General features: G+C 46.5%; 2 protein-coding genes and 1 pseudogene across 2 annotated transcripts in view; all 3 read left to right on the top strand.

The window, feature by feature from the left end:
- LOC119450295 (testis-expressed protein 10 homolog) overlaps window positions 1-20,726 on the top strand; it is a 57,526-nt gene that overhangs the window by 34,197 nt on the left and 2,603 nt on the right. Inside the window, exons 11-15 of the mRNA XM_037713717.2 lie at window positions 1,877-1,947; window positions 4,362-4,513; window positions 6,243-6,323; window positions 9,205-9,478; window positions 14,082-14,194. Of these exons, the coding sequence (XP_037569645.1) occupies window positions 1,877-1,947; window positions 4,362-4,513; window positions 6,243-6,323; window positions 9,205-9,478; window positions 14,082-14,194 (691 nt within the window). The remainder of the gene's footprint in view (window positions 1-1,876; window positions 1,948-4,361; window positions 4,514-6,242; window positions 6,324-9,204; window positions 9,479-14,081; window positions 14,195-20,726) is intronic.
- On the top strand, window positions 6,350-9,189 carry LOC125944723 (tigger transposable element-derived protein 6-like; annotated as a pseudogene).
- LOC125944722 (uncharacterized) lies at window positions 14,884-17,648 on the top strand. The gene is made up of 2 exons (XM_049665782.1): window positions 14,884-15,619; window positions 15,698-17,648. Exons 1-2 carry the CDS (start codon window positions 15,319-15,321, stop codon window positions 17,629-17,631), a joined length of 2,235 nt encoding a protein of 744 aa, XP_049521739.1. The 5' UTR covers window positions 14,884-15,318; the 3' UTR covers window positions 17,632-17,648.

Below are 20,726 nucleotides of genomic sequence, written 5' to 3'. Positions count from 1 at the left end.
GAAAATCGCTGGCAATGGGGAGTGAATGCTTCGTCTGCATTTTGCTTCAACATGTCTCCAAAACTCGAGCTCACGCAACCTCCACCACTAAACACGCGGGAAGACAGTGCACGTTGCCACACCACTTCAGCTCGTCCAGTCTTTGCACATGCAACAAATTGTCTCTAAAAGAGGGCGCACCAGCTGTGTATGCACTCAGGCATGCCGACAGCCACGCGCAGCCACTGCTGCGCTAGAAAAAAAGAAGTGCACCCACTTGCCCCTCTCCCTTGCTCGTGGTTGATAGTACTGCCATGAGCTCGCTCTCTTCCCCTCCCCTTTGCCCTTACTTACGCAAAAAGACGACATTCATCACCTTGCCATCCTTCTAGGCTCATCTTTGCACGTTTTCACTCGCATTTAATGTATACAGTGCGCGGGGCGCGACAGTATCTTATCCTACTTGCACATTATATGGAACGTGACGCTACTCTGCTTTGGTGGTTGCTCTCGGTCGCGCGATTTGAGAGGTGTGTTCGCAAGCAGCCGCATGTAATTCAACCATTTGACCATCTGCATCCACGGAAGTTTCCATCTATTGTCTCTATATTCCTTCACAGCGGCAGTGAAATTTCGTTATATTGTAATCATGCATAAACACACTTCGTTATATTGAGGTTAAGAATATATGGTGTTTATGGACAAGAAGTTATAAAAAGTTAAACACTTTGTTATACAGTCAACGACCGATTTTCGGGATGCCCGATAATTTGGATGTCGTTGCGGCACCGCAATGTACAGAAACGTCTGAAATTTCAGACTCAAAGAACCTTCGCCATCCGATTTTACAGACTTTTTGTCATGACCGCAGGTCCGAAACGACATTAATCGTAACCACCACCACCGCCAATTTGATTATCTCACCTCCTCGAACCGGCGCTCTCGCACGCAGATCCGCTGGCGGCCGTAGCCAGCAACCTGGCAACGTTAGGCCTAACTACTTCGACGTTCGCTACAAAGCTTTTTTCTGTTTGGTGCTGTGTTTTTCATTGAACAATTCGCCCCTGTTAGCAATGGTGCCGACTCCGCCTTTGTAATCCTTGCCAATGTCTTGGAAGCACGGAAAGCACAGCGCTTTGCATAGTGATGGCTCCCGAAAGTCAGCTTTACCTCAATACAAGTATTGCCCAGTGAAGCATACCAAGAGTGGAAAGGGGTAACTGTCACGGGACACGGTATGTATTCCTTAAGTATACACGCATGCACCCTACGTCTCCTATCACAGCATGAGCTATTCTACGCCTAATGAGTGTACTGGCATGCCTTCAGAGCAATTTCGGACGTGCTTGTGGCGACTTGAGCCCTTGGGGGAAGTAAAAGGCATGCATTCATTTTTATTGGACTGCTCGATTTTTCGGACATTTGCGCAGCCCCTAGGGAGTGCGAAAAATCAGATGTCGACTGTATTGAGAATTTCGTTATGTTAAAGTTCAATTAACTGTATACTGTAAACTGTTAGTTTAACTGTATACCAAATATCCGTAACATCAAACTGTAGGTATTCAATTCGTGAATCAAATTATTCGACCATTCACTATTCGATTCGATTCTGTGACATTCTAGTATTCGCATACCCCTAATAACTATTATGTTCTACCAGGCTACAGCTGAGAATGGTAAACGAGAATGTTTCCATGCAGCGCTTTGTAAAAGACCAATCCATAAAGCGACAACTTGAATATGACTGCTTTTTTTTTTGTATCTGCTGAAGAGGGCCGAAGAAATCGAAACAAAAATACGGAGTTGTCATTCATTTTTGTGCCTGCTGATAGATCAAAATGGTTGTCGTGATTCTAGTGACTCTCATAGTTGCTCTCTCATTTTGTGTCTGAGACAGGTTTGATGAGGAGAAAGGCAGAGTCACCTACGTCGCTGCATACAGCAGCTTCCTCCTGTCTGTTGCAACAGGTAAGCGCAGTGAAAGAAAGCCACAGATCAAGTGCCATATTTGCATGTGTACTGTACATCCACAGGTTGCATAACGCTGTAGCCCTATTATTTAATGCCTGAAGGATGAATATTTCAAGGGGGTCTTCATGCAATTGTGAATGAAGTGTTGGGACCTGGCAGCTGTTCTTAAAGGGACATTAAAGAAAAATGTTAAGCTAAGTTTGATTGATAAATTACTCATTTTGGAGTCTATCATCATTGTCTGTGTGCCAATGTATGATTTTTTTCTATAGAAAATTGCCACTGTAGGTCCCGCTGCTGCTGTTGAATTTGAATCGCCCGTGCAGGGGGACAATTTGTCGTAATCTGCACGTGACCTTCCTCTGTGCTGCTCTGTCTTAGTCAGCCCGTGCTGACGTTACATGAGTAGTCCAATATAGGTGGTGCCGTTCAGATGTTTAATTTTCTTCATTTTCTTGCCCACAAAAGCTCTGTCCTCGCTAAGAATGATGAATTCGTTCTTACAGAAGCCTAGTCTTTCTATCTAGTTGACTTGATATTTTGCTTTAGTGTCCCTACACTCTGTAATTCCCAGTGTATCATATATGCTATGCTGAGTTTGGTGCCCCATAATGCTGATTGAAGTGCGGGGAAACATTATGCAAAGGCCTATAGTTGCATCATTGATATGCTGGAATGAAGTTTCAGCTGTGGTTAGTTTGACAAACCAGTCACTAATTACAGTCAACGGTTTTCCGATATTCCGGATGCCAGAATTTTCGGCCGTGCCCGATTGTTTGGACGCTTTTGTGGCACCGCCACGTACCCCATAGAGGCAGTGTGTAAGAACGTCTGAAATTTCGGACGCAGAAAACCTTCGACGTCTGATTTTCCGAACTTTTTGCCATGACCTCAGGTCCGAAACAGCATTGATCGAAGCCACCACCGCTGCCATTTCAATTATCTCGCTGCTTTGAACCGCCGTTCTCGCACGCAGATCCGCTGGCAGCCGTAGCCACCACTGCGGCAACGCTAAGCTTAGCTGCTTCGAAGTTCGCTACCAAGCTTCTTGCTGTTTGGTGCCGTGTTTTTCATTGAAACAACTTGCCGCTGTTAGCAATGACGCTGACTGCGCCTTTGTAATCCTCATCAATGGCTTTGAAGCTCGTAAAGCATAACATGTTGCATAATGCCGGCTCCCGAAAGTCAGCTTCCCCTCAATACAGCAGTATTACGCTGTGAAGCATATGCAAAGTATTGTGGTGAAGCATATCTGAAGTAGTGCAGTGAAACGTGTCTGTATTGAGTCATTTTCTGGGTTCTCGATCATGAACGTTGGTGCTGAGAAATGTTACATAATGGACTCATATCAACGAGGCTTTACTATATTTCTCTTTTGTGTCCCATTAAGAAGTGCAGATTCCATCATACATAGCCCACACATGCCTTAAGCGTTTTTTCGTTTCTCCTGTGGATGGTGCTGGGGATTTCTGGTTTGCCATGCTCTGAAACTGTTATCTCAATCCATCTTTCCAAAACGGTCAATGTTTGCTCCTGACTATGTGAGTTTGGATTGAGCTGCTGGGTATGTGTCTTGATTGCGGAAGTTAAGGGGACATGCTACTCGGAAAACGTTGTCTTTAAATATTTGTTACAGCTCAATGAAACTTTCACCATTTACAGAGGCTCCTCTTTTCAAATCTGCTTTTAGTGTTTTGATAGCTCACACCATGCATTTGTAGAAACAATGCATTCTTCTGCAGGCTTAGGCGATAACAGTGAGCACAAGAAAACACAAAAAAAATAGCTCATATTGCTCCCAGTGAATAGTAAAATTCAATAAAACAAGAAAATTGTATATTGTTACATTTCTGTTTTAGCCTAGAAAAAAATTCCAATGCTGAGTTTCAGTGTTACTAATCTCAACTAAGAAACTCTTGAAGTTATCTTACTAAATATGTTTCTGGAAAGCTCTGAACGTTGTTTCTTTGAATTCAGGACATGTTAAAGCATAAGTATGCCAAATTGCATTATGATCAGACTACATAAAACGCACAAAGTTTAGGGCACAAACTCTAAAGAATGCTACAAAATGAAGAACTCAGAAAAACACATTTAAAAGATTAAAAAACAGCGAAACAGCCTACATCCCCGCAAAAATTAGAGCAGGCGACGCTACGGAGCATAATGCCGCCTGCGCAAAATTCGGGCAAATTCGTGCATTTATGAGCCACCGCGAGTGCTTTTTGCATTTTTTTACCAACTTCTAGTTGATTCTCAGCTTTGATTTTTCAATACATAAAAGAGAAGGCTTGGAAGAATGCAAAACACACCAAAATACAAAATCACTTTTTTCTGAAACAAATCGCAGTTTTTAGACCCTCATCTCTCCTTAAGTATGGCAGAGACTACACTCTTCATCATCGTTGCAGGCATGTCACGCAGTAAGGATGAGCAGCTGAGAGCAGTCTGGAGAGACGACTCCTCCTGGTTGGAGCTGAAGGAGCTGTTGCCCGAAGTCAGCCAGATTCCTGTGGTTCCCATTGATTGGGATCTTCTTCCTAGCCACCTGATGGTGATCGAGGTATGTTGCTGCTGCACAAAAACTTTTGTGGAGCATAACATCAGAGGCAGAGGATTACCCACCCCAAACCTGAAGTTTGAAGTAGCCGAATTATTCGACTCATCTGTACATGTGGATAATGGTTTCAGCCAATTACAATTTAACGCACTTGCCACGATCCCAGACAGAGTCGAACCCAATATAACAATATTCATCATCATCATCATCAGCGTATAATTATGTCCACTGCAGGACGAAGGCCTCTCCCTGCGATCTCCATTTACCCCTGTCTTGCGCTAACAATATTCAAGTGCCAAGAAAATTCTATTGTTATAACTGGTAATTGTTTTACCCAGTTGCACGAGAAAAAAAAAAAAACAGATGGTACAGACATTTAAAGGTTTTAATTAGACAGAAAAAAGGACAGTTTAACCCACTTACAACATTACAGTTTATAACAACACTCAAATGTAACAATGAGCAGTCTCGGCTGTATGAATTCTTGTGTGTGGGTTCTGTAGTAAAATAGACCACTTACTACAATGTTCCCATGCCGCATTATTCGTTATAACAAATAAATTTCTGGCTACTGAGTGTCTGCGTCGAAAGGAAGAGGAACACGAAATCCTGGTAACAACAAAAAAATAAAAGCGAGCTGTCGCATCGGCCTGTGTGCTCTGAACGCTATGTGCCTTCACTGCATCACCAGCCTTGCACACACCTCTTCTGTCTCCCTTCTACCCCTCCAAAACATGAGTAGACTGCGGAACAGGCTTCAGCACGGGCGGTTGTCGATCAATTTTTCAGACACTTAATTTTCCGGACCAGCACGATTACAGTAGACTTCCGTTAATTCGACTCCGGTTAATTTTATTTCTCGATTACCGTATTTACTCGATTGTAACGCGACCGCAATTGTAACGCGAAGGGTGACTTCTCATTGCGTCCATCAAGAAATTTTAAAAAATGCGAAAGTAACGTGAGGGGTGACTTTTTATTGTGTCTCGGAAAAAAGAAGAAGAAGAAAACCGCTAAAGCAACGCGAGACCACCGGATGCATGAAAATGTCAGTTTTGCACGAAAGGTAAAGCATTAGTTGCAATAGCAAATTGGTAGAGAGCTATACGGAGTAAGGATAGTAGGTTTATCGACTACATAAACATGGACTTATTCGCTTACTAACTGAATTAACAAGCATGGTGCCAGCACGCATAGGCAAACATGAATAGATCACACTCGATGACTGCAGGCAACCACTGCAAAAATGCTGGCGTGAGCAAGCGTGCCAGCAGCAGCGAGCGAAGGTTCGTGCGGTCTATCACTTCAACGGAAACTGAGCAGTGAAAGCACAGCGCATACAAAGGTCAAAGCCGTGTGGAGATCGCTTTCAAGATACGGTGCGCGCGACAGCCCGCAGCTGCGCCAAGTACAAGTACACAGTTGCGACAGAGTAGAAGCCACGCCCCCTGCCTCCCTTGCTGCCTTCCTGCTTTCGCGTGGGACATTGAGTCGCCAGTTCCCCTTGCGCCTGGTCGCAAGATACGCATTTGGGGCCGCAGTTAAATGTCGCCTCCGCTCCCTCCCTCTCAACCCCCACGGCCTTTCGCACGATGAAAGGCCGTGGGGATTTTGTGCCGGATTCAACTTTGTTGTAACTAGGTTCAACTGTATTTGGAGATTTGGAGGTAGACAGTGTCACTGTGACCATTTCCTTCTGTTCTTGCTTTTGAGTTGCCTTTCTTTTCTACAGATGGTGGCCAAATCCTTCGAAGCGTTTCCTGCTTCCTGGAACCTGTCTAGGATCTTTGAGCCTTTCCTGCACCAATTCCTTGTGAGACTGAGGCCTTATGCGTAGTTTACACATTATGCAAGCAACCGTATTGCTGTGCCAAGCCAAGCTGTGTCATTTAATCAAAACTTGAAATAGGTCAATGCAGCAAAAGTTGCGATGTTGCACTACGTGCAGTGTATTAATAATGCTAGCTGCAGTGATAGTCACTGCAGCTAGCCGTAATGTAATGCACTTATTTGTTAAAAAATTTACTATTACTTTTCATTACTTGATGTCTATGGAACATCATGTATTTTTAGCCTCAATGTAACAGCGCGGTTTGTCCATTATTTATTATTTCAGTCTAAAAATCTTTTACCGCAGCTGCAAAGAAACATTGAAGCGTTAAATGAAACTACCACGGCACCAGTGTTCAAATAGTTGAATTACATGTGGCTGTTTGCAAACGTGACATATTCAGAAACCTAGAACGCTGCACAGTAGCGGCTCATGAGATGCTCGCACACTTTCTAAGTGGGATGTGACTCATACATAGCTCATTTCTAAAACTTTATTCTTGAAACGGTGTGGCCCTTACCCAAAAATGCAGCTTATTTCAATCTGGCACAATTTAAGTGTAACAAAATAAAGTGCCAATTTTTACCGCTTTAATACAGTCAAACCTCGATATACCAAACACGGATATATCGAACTATTGCATATATCGAACACTTTCTATATCACCAGGGAAATCGCATGCATTTTTTATTTCGAGCGGGGTCGGATGTAAAAGGGATATATCGAACTCCGCCACCCCAGACCATGTGCTCGCTGATGACAGGCGGCGAGCTTTCTCGCAACACTCTCAAAGATAGCGATGGCGTGATGGGCGTTCCCGACTGCTGCGCGCTAGAACTGCACACATCGATCGCGCTGAGGTCGCCATTTGAACGTAGCGGCGTACGCACGCGGCGGCTTGGCTAATTTGACAACGACGCATTGCATTTGCCGCACTGACTCATCGGTGCCGCTGTTAGTGCTGTCGTTGTTATCATGTGATAGGAGTTAGGCCTGGTGTGGTGTAGTTGTTGTCGTGATGGCTGCAAACGTGATGAAGCGGACGACCCTCACATTTGCCGCAAAATTGGAAGTCATTCAGCGCGTTGAGAATGGGGAAAAGAAGGCAAGCGTCGCCGAAGCTTTCGACATACCAAGAAGCACTCTGAGTACAAGAACCAAGGCAGAATAGAACCAGCACTCAGGCGCACGACCTGTTCGCAAAGCTGCCTTTGAAGATGTTGAGAAGTCACTGCATAAGTGGTTCGTCGATGTAAGAGCCCAAAATATTCCTTTATCGGGACCGATTCTACAGCAGAAGAACTTCGCATTCATTCTCGGCGCTGAGAACTTCAATGCCAGTAGCGGTTGGCTGCAACGTTTTAAGACCTGCTTCAACATTGTCGGGAAGACAGTCTCGGGGAAAAGTGAGGATGCCAATGACGGAGAGATCAAGAAGTGGCTTGAACAAGAGTAGCCCCAGATTCTCGCCAAGTATGAGCTGAGCCAGATATTTAATGCGGACGTAACCGGCCTGTTCTAGCAAATGCTTCCGCAACAAACGCTCAACACACGCGGGGACAAGTGCCACGGAGGCAAGCAATGCAAGGCTCGCATAACAGTTCTGTTGGCTGCTAATATAGACGGAAGCACGAAGCTACGGCCACTTGTCATAGGCAAGTTTCAAACCCCGAGGTGCATGCGCAACTGCCCCAGTATTCCGGTGACATATGCCTGGAATAAGAAGTCGTGGGTGACTCGGGACATATTCCAAAAATGGCTGAAGGCATGGTACTCGGAGTTGGCGCGTCAGGGTCGGAAGGTATGCCTTACCATTGATAATTGCATGGCACACCACACCGATGTCCAGCTGAACAACATTGAAATCAAGTTTTTGCCGCAGAACACCGCGTCGAAGCTGCAGCCATTGGACCAGGCCATTATCCGCACTTTCAAGTCCATCTATAAGCGTCGGTTGATCGACATTTTGCTTTTGAAGCTCTGGATGGGCCAAGAGCTAAAGATAGACCTTTTGGGGGCCATCCAAATGCTGAAAGCCTCTTGGGACAACGTCAAGCAGTCGACCATAGTTAACTGCTTTTGGCATGCGGGTTTCGTTGGCCACACGGAAGAAGCTTCCAGAGGCAGGATTCGACGATATGGAGGAAGAATGCCAGCGTGAAGAAACCTGGAGCACGTTGGAGTGCTTTGTCGGTGCTGAGTCACAAAGCATGTGCATTGAAGGCTTCGTTGGCGGTGATGACAGCACCGGAAGAACGGCGGAGTTGACGGACGTGGAGATTGTAGCGGAAGTTACTGCTGAGCGGCCAAACGAAGACGCTGCCGAAGTTGATCCCGCAAGCGCCGACGTTGCCCCACTCCCGACTTCAACGAGGCTGTAGCTGCGTTGGCCTTTGTACGCCGCTGCTGCAGTGCAATAGAAGGCACCGGCCTATCGCTTGTGGATCGCTTAGACTATGTTGAGGACGCCGTGGTTAAGCACGCAGTTGCCAATAATAAGCAGGCTACACTGCTGCAGTACTTTCAGCCAAATGAATAAATACTTTGTTTGAAGCTTCAAGTTAGTATTCACTGTGCCACTATTGGTACATTGCTTGATTTGTACAAGTTTTTGATGCATTTTTTACGTGATTTTATATCTCGAATTCTGGCTATATCGAACTATCTTGCGATCATCGCGCTGTTCAATATATTGAGGTTCGACTGTATAATGAAGCATAACTCTATTATGCACAGTAAGACTTGAATTAATACGAGACACATTTTGCACCTTTCTTTAAAACTTAAAAAGGATTTAGAAGTGCCGCTTAAGAGAATGGTCACCCTTTTCTATTTGTAATTTGTTGGCACCCCACAAATTCAGGAGGCGTACCCCCAGATGTCATGCTCAGCTGCCCTCTCAATCGTACATCTCTGTGGCCGGAGGCGCTCAGCTGAGCAGCCATCCTGGCTGCTTGCACCACCCTGGGGCCCCCTGACCATCGGCTGTGCCGCAGGGCTTCTGTGCGTGGCAGCGCAGCTCTCCGGTCCTCTGCCGACCTCAATGCCTGCCCTGGTCCAAGCCTTGGCAGGCTTGGCCACACGCTGCGCAAGCATCTTTAATGACCTTGCTGCGCAGTTCTGTCAAGTCCTTGACCGTAAGTATGCTGTGCTACCAATTGTGGTGAATGTACACTAAAGGAAGCACTAAGTGTAATTAGGCTTCACTTCCGGAATAATAAACCAATCTCATTTGCTGAAAGCGTTAGGCTAGTTTACCAAAATATGGCGCAAAAACAAAATATGGGTGGCAACACCCCCTTCAATTTCCGTAAGATTTTAAAAATTATCTGGCAATCAGAAAAAACAAATTTGAATGGGAAAATAAATTTCATATTGTTGAATTTGAGAGTTGCCAACCATAGATACGGCTTCATGCAGTCTGGATGATATCTTCACAATGGCAGTACAGAGCGAAACCTGCGATGCTTGTTAACGTGTCCACGTCCACTCCTCCGCCACAGCTGATAATGTCGCCTGCAATGGGACGACGGCTATCGTCAAGAGTGCAGGAGATGGAAGCAAAAGCTTCGTCTGCTTCTTGCTCCAGTGCATCTCTGAAACTTGAGATTACGTGATCTTCAGCACAAAATGCATGGGAAGACAGTGCACATGAAGCTGTGGCCATCTCGGCTTACCCGTCTTTGCACCCGCCCAGATTACCTCAAAGATAGGGCACACAGTCGTTTATGCGCTCCGCTGCGCCAACAGGAAAGGAGACGCTTGCTCACCTGCCCCCCACTACCTCCCCTCCACTACCTCCCCCAACCCAATCATGCTCTTGATCGTGCTACTGTGCGCTCGCCACCCCACCCCCTCTGATGTTCAGGAAGACGGAATGCATCAAGCTGCCATCCTTCTCGGCTCGCCCTCGCATGCATTCCCTTGCACCCGCTGCATATGGTGTGCAAGGCGTGATAGGATCTTATCACACTTAGACCTTATACAGAACATGACAGCAAGAGGGTACAGCTGCTATGCTGTTCCATAGTTGCATAGTTCCATAGTTCATTCCATAGCTGCTCCATTTTGGTGAGCGGCTGCTCTCCATCGTGTGGCACACATATTGAGTGGTGCAATTGCAAACAGCCGCTTGTAATTCCATCTGCATCTGCAGTCATTTCCGTTTATTGCCTCAGTAGTCCTTTCTGACGGCAGTGAAACTTTGTTATATTGAAATTGAGTATAAACACACTTCGTTATATTGGGATTCGAAATACATGGTTTTCTATAGATAAGAAGTTATAAAAAAAATAAGTACTTTGTTATATTGAGCTTTAACTGTATCAGTTTCATTGCACTGGTCACATTGAAGGGCGGCAGTGGTCCTGGCACTGTGCCAAGAATGCTGTCGTTTGTAGACGCTGATGCGTGTGGCACTTGTCACAAACTGTATCTCCGAAAGAACACCTGAGAATACTGCACCAGTGCATATGGAAAGCATGAAAGGAGGCACGAAGATAAAACTGATTAGCCATCGAAAGGCACACAGACCACATCGAATATGCGTGTTCACGTCTGCAGTTCAAAGCTTTCTGCCTACTGGCGAGCACACAAGACTTCTCACGTGTCCGTTGTTGGGTTCTTGGTTTCACATGGTTTGTCGTATGAGGCACAAGGAGGCAGTGCCTCATGCCGACACTGCTGGCTGCCACCCTGGACGAGGAGTTGCCATGCGTCTGCTTACATTCCCGGATGTGCTACGGCCGAGCATCAACAAGATTCTGAAATTTGTCTGTGCAGGCGACGCCATAGGGTGACCTCCTTCTGGGCGTTGCTGCGCTTGAAAGAAAACTCTTGCTGCATGGCTCAAAGAAAGTCTATAAGAAACTGACTAATATTTTTTAAGTGTGTAGGTAAGAAAAGAGCGTTATAGCACGCTGATGGGTGCGGATTTTGGTACACAGTACACAAAATCTCTTCAGTAAAGCATGATTGACACCTGCGCTACAATATTTTTTGAATTTATCATATTTACCTGATTCTAGCACACCCCTAATCTAACGGGCACCCAATTTTCGTGGACTTAAAGTGAGAAAATAAAACTGCACCTGAATGTAACACCATTGTCACGTGGCCACTTTCAATCGTGATCCCAATACGGATCAAAATTCTTGACTGCGATTGGCTCTCTTTTGTAGCTAGAAGCAAAGAAGCTAATCCCAACCAAAAAATTTGATCGCAATTGAAAGTGTTCCGTTTGACAACCATATCACGTGCCGCTGATACATAAAAGAAAAATACAGTAGAACCCCGCTGTTACGTTTCCGGGTGGTGCGTTTTCCCGGCTGTTACGTTGTTTTCGTCCGGTCCCGGCACAGCTCCCATAGAACCCAATGCATTGGTAACCCCGCTGTTATGTCGCAACTGTGGGACCGTTCCCGCATCATACGTTGCGAACTGCCACCCCGCGCCGACCGAAGCGGCCATTTTGACTTTTCATGTTGCTTGGCTTGGTTGCTTGACGATGGCATTAGCCAGGGGCGACACTTATGACGTATTTTCGGTTTCCGCCAGCAAAGTATGGCCCTTGAGATCCGTATTTGCTGTCTAAAGATGGTGTCTATGACGCGTTGAGGCCCTAAAATTGGTTTCGGCTCATAGATGTTCCATATAAAGTCCAAGGGTGATAACGCCTTCGCCGCACGCTGTATGCTGTATGTGCGAGTGAAAGTGTGCGAGGGGAGCCAACGACCGCGTCTAAATCGCGCGCGCGAAAGAAAGAAAAGCAGGGAGGAAGCGCGCCTTCTTCCGTTGCGCTCGAGGCACCGGCGAGGGAATGAGGGGGGAGGGATAACAAGGCAGCGTTGTGCTCTGGCATCAACTGCATACTGCACGGCGCGCGCAGTCACGTGGGCCGTATCTTGAAAGCAATCTACCTATGATGGCGGCAGAGTCTACGTAGTGTAGGTGCGTCGGCGGCTCGTAGCTTTGTGCGTGCTGTGTGTTCTCGGCGCTCAGTTTGTGTTGAAGCGATAGACAACAGCACGAAGGTCACTTCACTCGCTTCTGCAGCGGCGCTTAAATTCCTCACGCCAGTGTTTGACAGCGCGTGTCCACGCTCATCGAGTGTGATGTGTTCATGTTTGCCTGTGGGCGCTGACACCATGCTTGGTAATATAGTTAATAAGCGAATGTTTACAAGTTTATACGGACGATAAAACTACTATTCTTACTTTGTATAGCTGTCTACTAATTTGCTATCGCAATCAATACTTCGGCTGTCGGGTGAAACTGCAACTTTTTTTCACACGTAAGAATTAAAATAATACTGTGTGCAGTTCAACACTACTCCCATTTCTCAATATTTCTTGGTTCCCGGCTCCTCCATTTCCCGGCTCTTACGTTTTTTTTTTTACGTTCCCGTGAAAAACGTATGAGTGGGGTTCTACTGTATATCGTGCCTCTGACGTTCGCAATGAGAAAGAAAATGAAGACGTGCTGAATTTAACTTCTCAAAGAAGCTTTTTTTTTTTTGTAAGTTGAGCTTTCACATTGAAAGTGGCCCGTCATTTGCGAGTCATTGACCACAGGTATCAAGTACACAAAGACGGTATTTTCTAACAATCACTTTAGATACTGCTATCGCTTTTGCAAGACTGCATCATACTTGTCAAAGTAAGTGATCGACAGCGTTGCTGGCACTGTGCGCAGATAGCGAGCTTGTCACGTGGCAGAAATGCTGGCGGCTGATTACGCCGACGTTTATGGGGCCGAGTCGCTCAAGATCTCACAAAAGTGATAGTAATATATCGGAAAGTTATTGGCCAAATATACTGCTCTAGATCGTAGTCTAGCACAAAATTAACCAACAGCTACCTTCGCAAAAATGTTCTCTGTCGCCATTTTGTGATGTTGATGATGCCGCATCTGACGGCTGTAGCTAGTACCACAAACGCAGTTTTGGTTTCTTATCCGATTGTTACCCACAGGCACCTTTCTCTCAGAAAAAAGGTGCGCGTTAGATTCAGGTAAATACGGTACTTTATTGCTGGTGTTGGTGGATTTTGGTTTCCCAGTCCTGCAGAGTATTAGCCTATAGCTTAAATTGAGTTCCTCGCAACTCATTTGCATGAAATCATGCATTACAGAAATAATTTCTTTTTTACTGGATTATATGACGTTCTTGCATGGTCCCAAGAAAGCCGTATAATCGGGATTCCACTGTAGCATATGTTGATTTGTCCAATCTTCGTCCATGTAGCTTCATTCTTGTGGCATCTGTTGGTCTCTGTCGGTATGAGGTCCGTCCAAGTTGATGGGCCCAATCAAAATGATCAACCTGACACAAATAGAGGGTACAACAAAAGCAGTGCATATGATAAACACAAAAGCATGTGCGAAGATAGGGCTGATTAGCCACCGGAAGACACTCAGATCGTATAGGATAAGCATGTTCACGCATGCAAATTCACACGGTTCAGAGCTGTCTGTTCATGTGTGAGCTTAAGCACACAGATGAAATTTCTGCACATCTGTCATGCCCTTTGTGTTGACAGCGCTTGGCTCGGGTCAAGAAAGGATTATGTGACATCTAAATGTATGCAATGCTCATCTTGGAGAATTTTTTGGAACTTACTAGGATAAAAAAAATTCTAATTATGTGAAAGTATAGTAAAATTTGTGACATCATTTTAAGTGACAATGTAAAGGTGTCCCTTTATTTTCTTGCAATGCTTGTTTGCTGTCCTTCTTTTGCAGTGCCATTATCGGCACCCTCCCAAGAGCTGGTGTGTGGAGCACTACGAATTCTCGGCAAGCAGCACCTTCTAGGCACCCCAGCGAGGAACCTTGCTCTCCAAATGCTGGTTGCGGTGAGCAGACACTGGTTGTTCGGGGGTTACTTGTGTTTATTAGTGCATAGCATCGTTTCAGGATAAACAGATTCAGTGCGACCTCAAGCATTTCTCATTTCAAAGTGCGTTATACTCTTATTAGGCTTAGCATGTACCTTTTCATGATAGATTAAGTGCGATCTCAAGCATTTGTCATTTTGAAGTATGGTATACTTCTTTTAAGGCTAACATGTAGGAGGCTGAGAGATCTCTTAACACCAATTTCATAAGCTTCTCTTCGCTGGATGCTCCATCTCAACTCTGGAAGATTTATGATAGTGCCACTCCCTAAAGGACACAGGTAGTGGAGTTTCAAAGTTTTCTACTCTCTAGAGCATGCTTTTTCACGCAACAGTAATTGTCATCTGTCTTAGTGCATTCGCTTTCTATCGCACAGGGTGTGTGCCCTCTGCTTTTCTGTGAAGAAGTCTGTAGGATGCTTTGACGAGCATGGCACTCCTGACAGTCAAGTATGTAACATGTGCAGCATTAAGGAATGATGACTGAATGATAACTGTTATTACTATGGGTGATGACAGACAGATAGAATTGCACCTTTAACGGTATATAGTTCCTGAGGGCATGCACCTTTTCATCGATCCCAGAGATAAAATTTCCTTAAGGGGAGACACGGCTTTTAGGAGCCGAAAATTTGCCCAAAAATCGAGTTTTCAGAATTGTAATTTTTGTGTTCCTACTACCATCCCGCACCTGCCTGCAACTTTTTATTAAAAAATACCACGTATTTACGGCGTAACAGCAATTCAAAGATTCGTTGGCACACCCACAGACCTTTAAATTGTGGACAAATCGCACTTATTTCGGCTGCCTGTAACTCGCGAACGGCTCGCTCCACCGCGGCCATTTTGGTATCGTTGGAAAGCTTGTGCGTTTGGCTTCTTTTTATCACTCGGTAAGCAACCATGTTGTCGCCGCCTTCACAAATAAAACGGAAAAAAAAAGTGCCCATAGAAAGTCGTCATTGGCCAGTTGGGATCACGTGGCTAAGATGGCGTCACCTTATTGGCTTAGGGCACTGGATTGAAAAATCTGGCTGGTAGAGGCGCCATTTTGCCTTTGGTTGCGACCGCGCTACGACGAACATGCCTGGAGGACCGAAAAAGTTCCACACTGTGTATCAGTTCGGCCGAAAGCGAGCGAAAAATAAGAAACGCGCTAAGGGCACGACATCGCGGGACACTGCAACGGATCAGCAAGCGACCCTCGTCGCTAAGACACCCGACAACGGCGATGGAGGTGATAGCGGTTCGACATCGCGCGGCCCTGCAACCGATGCGCAAGTGACTCGTGGTGCTGGGGTATCCGACAACGGCAGTCCGCTAAATAAGGGCACAACCTCGCGCGGCTCTACAACGGGTCAGCAAGCAACTCGCGGCGACGCTGGTGATAGCGATCTGCAGAACGACGGCTTCCTACGCGCCGCCCCCGGCCGTGTGATAGTTGCGGCTCGTGGCGATGCAGGTGATAGCGATCTGCAGTATGACGGCATCCTTCGCGCCGACTCCGGCCGTGTGATAGTTGCGGCACGCGGCGACGCTGGTGATAGCGATCTACAGAACGACGGCTTCCTTGGCACCGACTCCGGCCGTGTGATAGTTGCGGCTCGCGGCGACGCTGGTGATACCGATCTGCAGAACGACGGCATCCTTCGCGCCGATACCGGCCGTGTGAGAGTTGACGCTAGAACTGTCACGAGCAGCGAAATAGCTCAAGTGAGTGCCCGTGATCAAGTCACGCTTGATAGACTCGAGTCGACGCCGGCAACAGCGCGAAAGACTGCTGTTTTCACTGATGCAAGTGACGCGTCATCGGCCTCAGCCGTGGACAATGCTGCTTTATACGCGATTGTTGACCTGAACCTTCTGAATGTGCTGCTCGCTGCCCTGCAGTGCAAGGTATGCGGAGGGTGTGCGAAACTAGTCACGGGCGACCGTGACTACGGCCTCGCCAAGAAACTGGTCGTGTTGTGCGAGAATTGTGGTGAAGTTGCGGCGCAATGGAATTCGCGCAGAGTTGATGGTGAAAAGACATGTAATCCATTTGAGATTAACATGTTAGCCACACGTGCAATGCTCAGCAGTGGAAATGGCCAAACAGCCATGAACGACATCTTCGCGTCGATGGGGCTTTCGCGCCGGGGGCTCCACAATAAAACGTTTCAGCGCCACCTGAAGAAGACGCTAGAGCCTGCTGCCACCCGAGCTGCCGCGACCGTTATGACTCGGTGCGCGAAAGAAGTCACTGAACTGTATGATGACATTTGTTTTGGACACAAAAAGAACATTGCCGTGTGCTACGACGGAACTTGGTTGACAAGGGGACATTCCTCACATATTGGTGTTGGAACTGTTGTGGAGCTCTTCACTGGATATGTGCTCGATTATCATGTGATGTCTAACTTTTGTTTGGGGTGCGAGAACGGTCCTAAGCCAGACAGTGAGGGCTACGACCTTTGGAAGTTGAGCCACCAGTGCCAGAAAAACACAAGCTGCAAGTCTGGCCAGATGGAAGTAGAAGCAGGCAAAATCTTGTTTGAGAGGTCGCTTCAGCGACATAACCTTCGTTATACCACCATGTTGTGTGACGGTGACAGCCGCACATACAATGCAATTAGAGAGGCAAAAGTTTACGGATACATTGAAGTAGAAAAAGAGGATTGCGTTAACCATGTCAGAAAACGCATGGGCACTGCACTCCGCAACTTATTACAGAAACACAAGGGTGAAGGCAAACGAAGCCTCGGTGGTAAGGGGAGATTGACAGCTGAGCTGGTCGACAGGTTGGCTATCTACTATGGCCGAGCCCTAAAATCGCATGTTGGTGATGTGGAAGCCATGAGCCGTGCAGTGATGGCAACTTTTTATCATGTGACTTCCACTGACAGTTGCCCAAACCACGCCCTGTGCCCGGCTGGTGAGCAGTCTTGGTGCCCCCACAATGCAGCAAAGGCCAAAGGGGAGCCAGAGCCTAGGCACAAGTATAATTTGCCTAGTGATGTGGCTGCAGCTCTTTTGCCAGTGTACCAGCGCTTGTCAGAAAAGAGCCTGCTGCAGAGGTGCCTGAGGGGAAGGACTCAGAATTCGAACGAGTCTCTGCACTCTGTAATCTGGAGCCTGCTAGCAAAAGAGCAGCACTGGTCTCTAGTTGCAGTACAGGCAGCTGTTGCAGAAGCTGTGCTGCGTTTTAATGCCGGCAACGAGTATGCAGCTGCAGCAGTGCTATCACAGCTGGACATGAATATAACACCCACTGGGTCCAGCAGGGCAAAAGAAAAGGACTTGCGGCGTAGCACAAGTTCTTCCAAAAAAAGGGCAGCATCACTTGGCCTTGCTAAGGCAGTCAAAAAAAAGCACCACGACAGCATGCATCCTGACTACTCCCCTGGTTCATTTTGAGAGATATTGGTGGGGGGTCTGTGAATAAACGCAAATATTTTTGTCCGTTTTCTCATAGCAGCATTTCTGATGGTGTCATAGTCTTGGAGCAACAATATCTCCAGTTTTACTTATCCTATCGCAGTAATTCTTTTTTTGTCTGAAAGGTAGTGAATTGGTGAGTGAAGTAGGCCTAAAATATGAATAAATATTAATACAGAAAATTTCTAAAAATAATAATTTTTCCTGGCAGTTGCATTAGCTTTTTACTTTGAAAATTTTGACATGCTCTAATTGTGGTCCAAATTTGTGAAAAACATTAATTCTTGCCTGGTTGGACCCCTGTATCAACCTAGATCAATTTAGTGTTCAAGCATTTGCCATAATCACCACGAACATGTCATGAAATGTTTTTCCTCGTTTTCTCAAAACGACATTTTTGATGGTAGTGTAGTTTTGGAGTGACGATATCTCTGGTTCTACTTATCTTATTGCAATAATTCTTTTTTTGTCAGAAAGGTGGACAAACTGGGAGTGAAGTGGGCCTAAAATATGAACAAATATCATTACAGAAATTTTGAAAAAGTAATAATTTCTCCAGGGTTTTACTAATGCCTTCTGCTTACAAAAGTTTGGCATGCTGTAACTTCGGCATAAATCAGTTTAGAACATTCATTCTTGTAGCACTGCAACCTCTGATCATTTCAACATCATTTTGATGTGCCAGTCTCCTTCATAACAACCAGCATTGTAGAGAGAAGTTGCCTCCAAATTGGCCTATACAAAAAAACATGAATTGCTTATATTTTGAAAAGTACTTGTTGCATGCGAAAACCAATTGCATATTTGAAATCAGCATGTCAAAATACGGAAGTGATGGAAGTTTGATCAAATTGTGGCCATAAATAAAAAATTTTAAAAAAAGTGGGGTGTCCCCCCTTAAGGGAGTATACAGATATGGCATTTTCAGCTTGCCATTCTTTTCCAGTAACAGAGGGCCTAAGTACCCGCCGTGGTTGCTCAGTGGCTATGCTGTTGGGCTGCTGAGCACGAGGTCGCGGGATCGAATCCCGGCCACGGCGGCCGCATTTCGATGGGGGCGAAATGCGAAAACACCCGTGTGCTTAGATTTAGGTGCACGTTAAAGAACCCCAGGTGGTCCAAATTTCCGGAGTCCGCCACTACGGCGTGCCTCATAATCAGTTCATGGTTTTGGCACGTAAAACCCCATAATTTAATTTAGAGGGCCTAAGTGCTCTGTACTCCAGAAAAAAATACCGGCGAGCATGAGAGTGGGCTAAATTGTTTTTTACTGTAATGCATATTTCTGCAAAGCAGCTTCGGTTGCAGCAAACAGGAAGTGGATGCTTCGCGATACATTGGCTCACCTCGTTCTTGTGATCGCTGCTGTTGCCACAAGTGAGCGAAGCGAGGAGACGCCCACACAGCACTCTTGTTATTTTTTTTTATGAGCAATATCCTCATACTCGGCCTTATTGCTGCATAACGTCAGCAAATTTTGCTCTGTGCCAAGATGTCATGGTAATGTCAATGACACCTGGTTCGGCATTTCGAGGCCAACTTTAGTATACAGTAGAACCCCGCTCTTACGCTCCCGGGTGCTGCGTTTTTCCGGCTGTTATGTCGTTATCGGCCGGTCCCGACACAGCTCCCATAGAACCCAATGCATTGGTAACCCCGCTGTTACGTCGCAACTGTGAGACCGTGCCCACGTCATACATTGCGAACTGCCACCTTGTGCCGGGCCGAGCGGCCATTTTGACTTTTTATGTTGCTTGGCTTGGTGGCTTGATGATGGCATTGGCCGTCCAAAGTGCCGGGGGCGACACCTATGATGAATTTTCGGTTTCCGCCAGCAAAAGTATGGCCCTTGAGATCCATATTTGCTATCTAAAGATGGTGTCTATGATGCGTTGTGGCCCTAAAATTGGATTTCTAATTCCAAGGGCGATAACGCCGTCACCGCACGCCGTATGCTGTGTGCTATGTGCGAGTGAAAGCATGTGAGGGGAGCCGACGACCGCGTCTAAATCTCGCGCGCGAAAGAAAGAAAAGCAGGGAGGAAGCGCGCCTTCTTTTGTTTCGCTAGAAGCACCGGCGAGGGAGTGAGGGGGGGAGGGATAGCGGGCAGCGTTGTACTCTGGCACCACTTGCGTACTGCGTGGCGGTGCGGTCGCACGGGCCGTATCTTGAAAGCGATCTGTGCTGGGGGCAGAGTCTGGGCAGTGTAGGTGCAGTATGCAGTTGATGCCAGAGCACAACGCTGCCCGCTATCCCTCCCCCCTCGCTCCCTCGCCGGTGCCTCGAGCGTAACAAAAGAAGGTGCGCTTCCTCCCTGCTTTTCTTTCTTTCACGCGCAAGATATAAACGCGGTCATCGGCTCCCCTCGCACACTTTCACGCTTCACAGCATACGGCACGCGGCGACGGCGTTATCGCCCTTGGACATTATACGGAACATCCATGAGCCAAAAACAATTTTAGGACTGCAAAGCGTCATAGACACCCTCTTTAAATAGCAAATACGGATCTCAAGGGCCATACTTTTGCTGGCGGAAACCAAAAATACGTCATAAGTATCACCCCCGGCACTTTGGGCAGCCAATGCCATCGTCAAGCAACCAAGCCAAGCAAGCGACATGAAAAGTCAAAATGGCCGCTCGGGCCGGCGCGGGTTGGCAGTTCGCGACGTATGATGCGGGAACGGTCCCACAGTTCTGACGTAACAGTGGGGTTATCAATGCATTGGGTTCTGTGGGAGCTGGGCCGGGACGTAACAGCCGGGAAAACGCAGCACCTGAGAACGAAACAGTAGGGTTCTAGTGCAGTAGTATTTGGCTCAGTTGTTCATGACAGCATTGACTAGTGGCTGAGCAGGTTGAGTTACCGCGTTCAAAAAATGTTTCAAAGCTGCTTTTAGCCGATAAGTTAGCAAACCCCTCTTTACCTGTTCATTCTCTTGAAGGAATCACTCACTCATTTTCTGTAAGCCTAGCTATCCTGTTATAACCATAAGTTGTAAGTTTAGTGAGTAAGTGCTTTCTGAGTATGAACGTGTTCTTGTTGGCGATTGTTTCCTTCAGCTTGAACCGGTCT

This window comes from Dermacentor silvarum, chromosome 4, assembly GCF_013339745.2.
Source record: "Dermacentor silvarum isolate Dsil-2018 chromosome 4, BIME_Dsil_1.4, whole genome shotgun sequence".
NCBI lineage: Eukaryota > Metazoa > Arthropoda > Arachnida > Ixodida > Ixodidae > Dermacentor > Dermacentor silvarum.
This window is presented reverse-complemented; position numbering and strand designations above follow the sequence as displayed.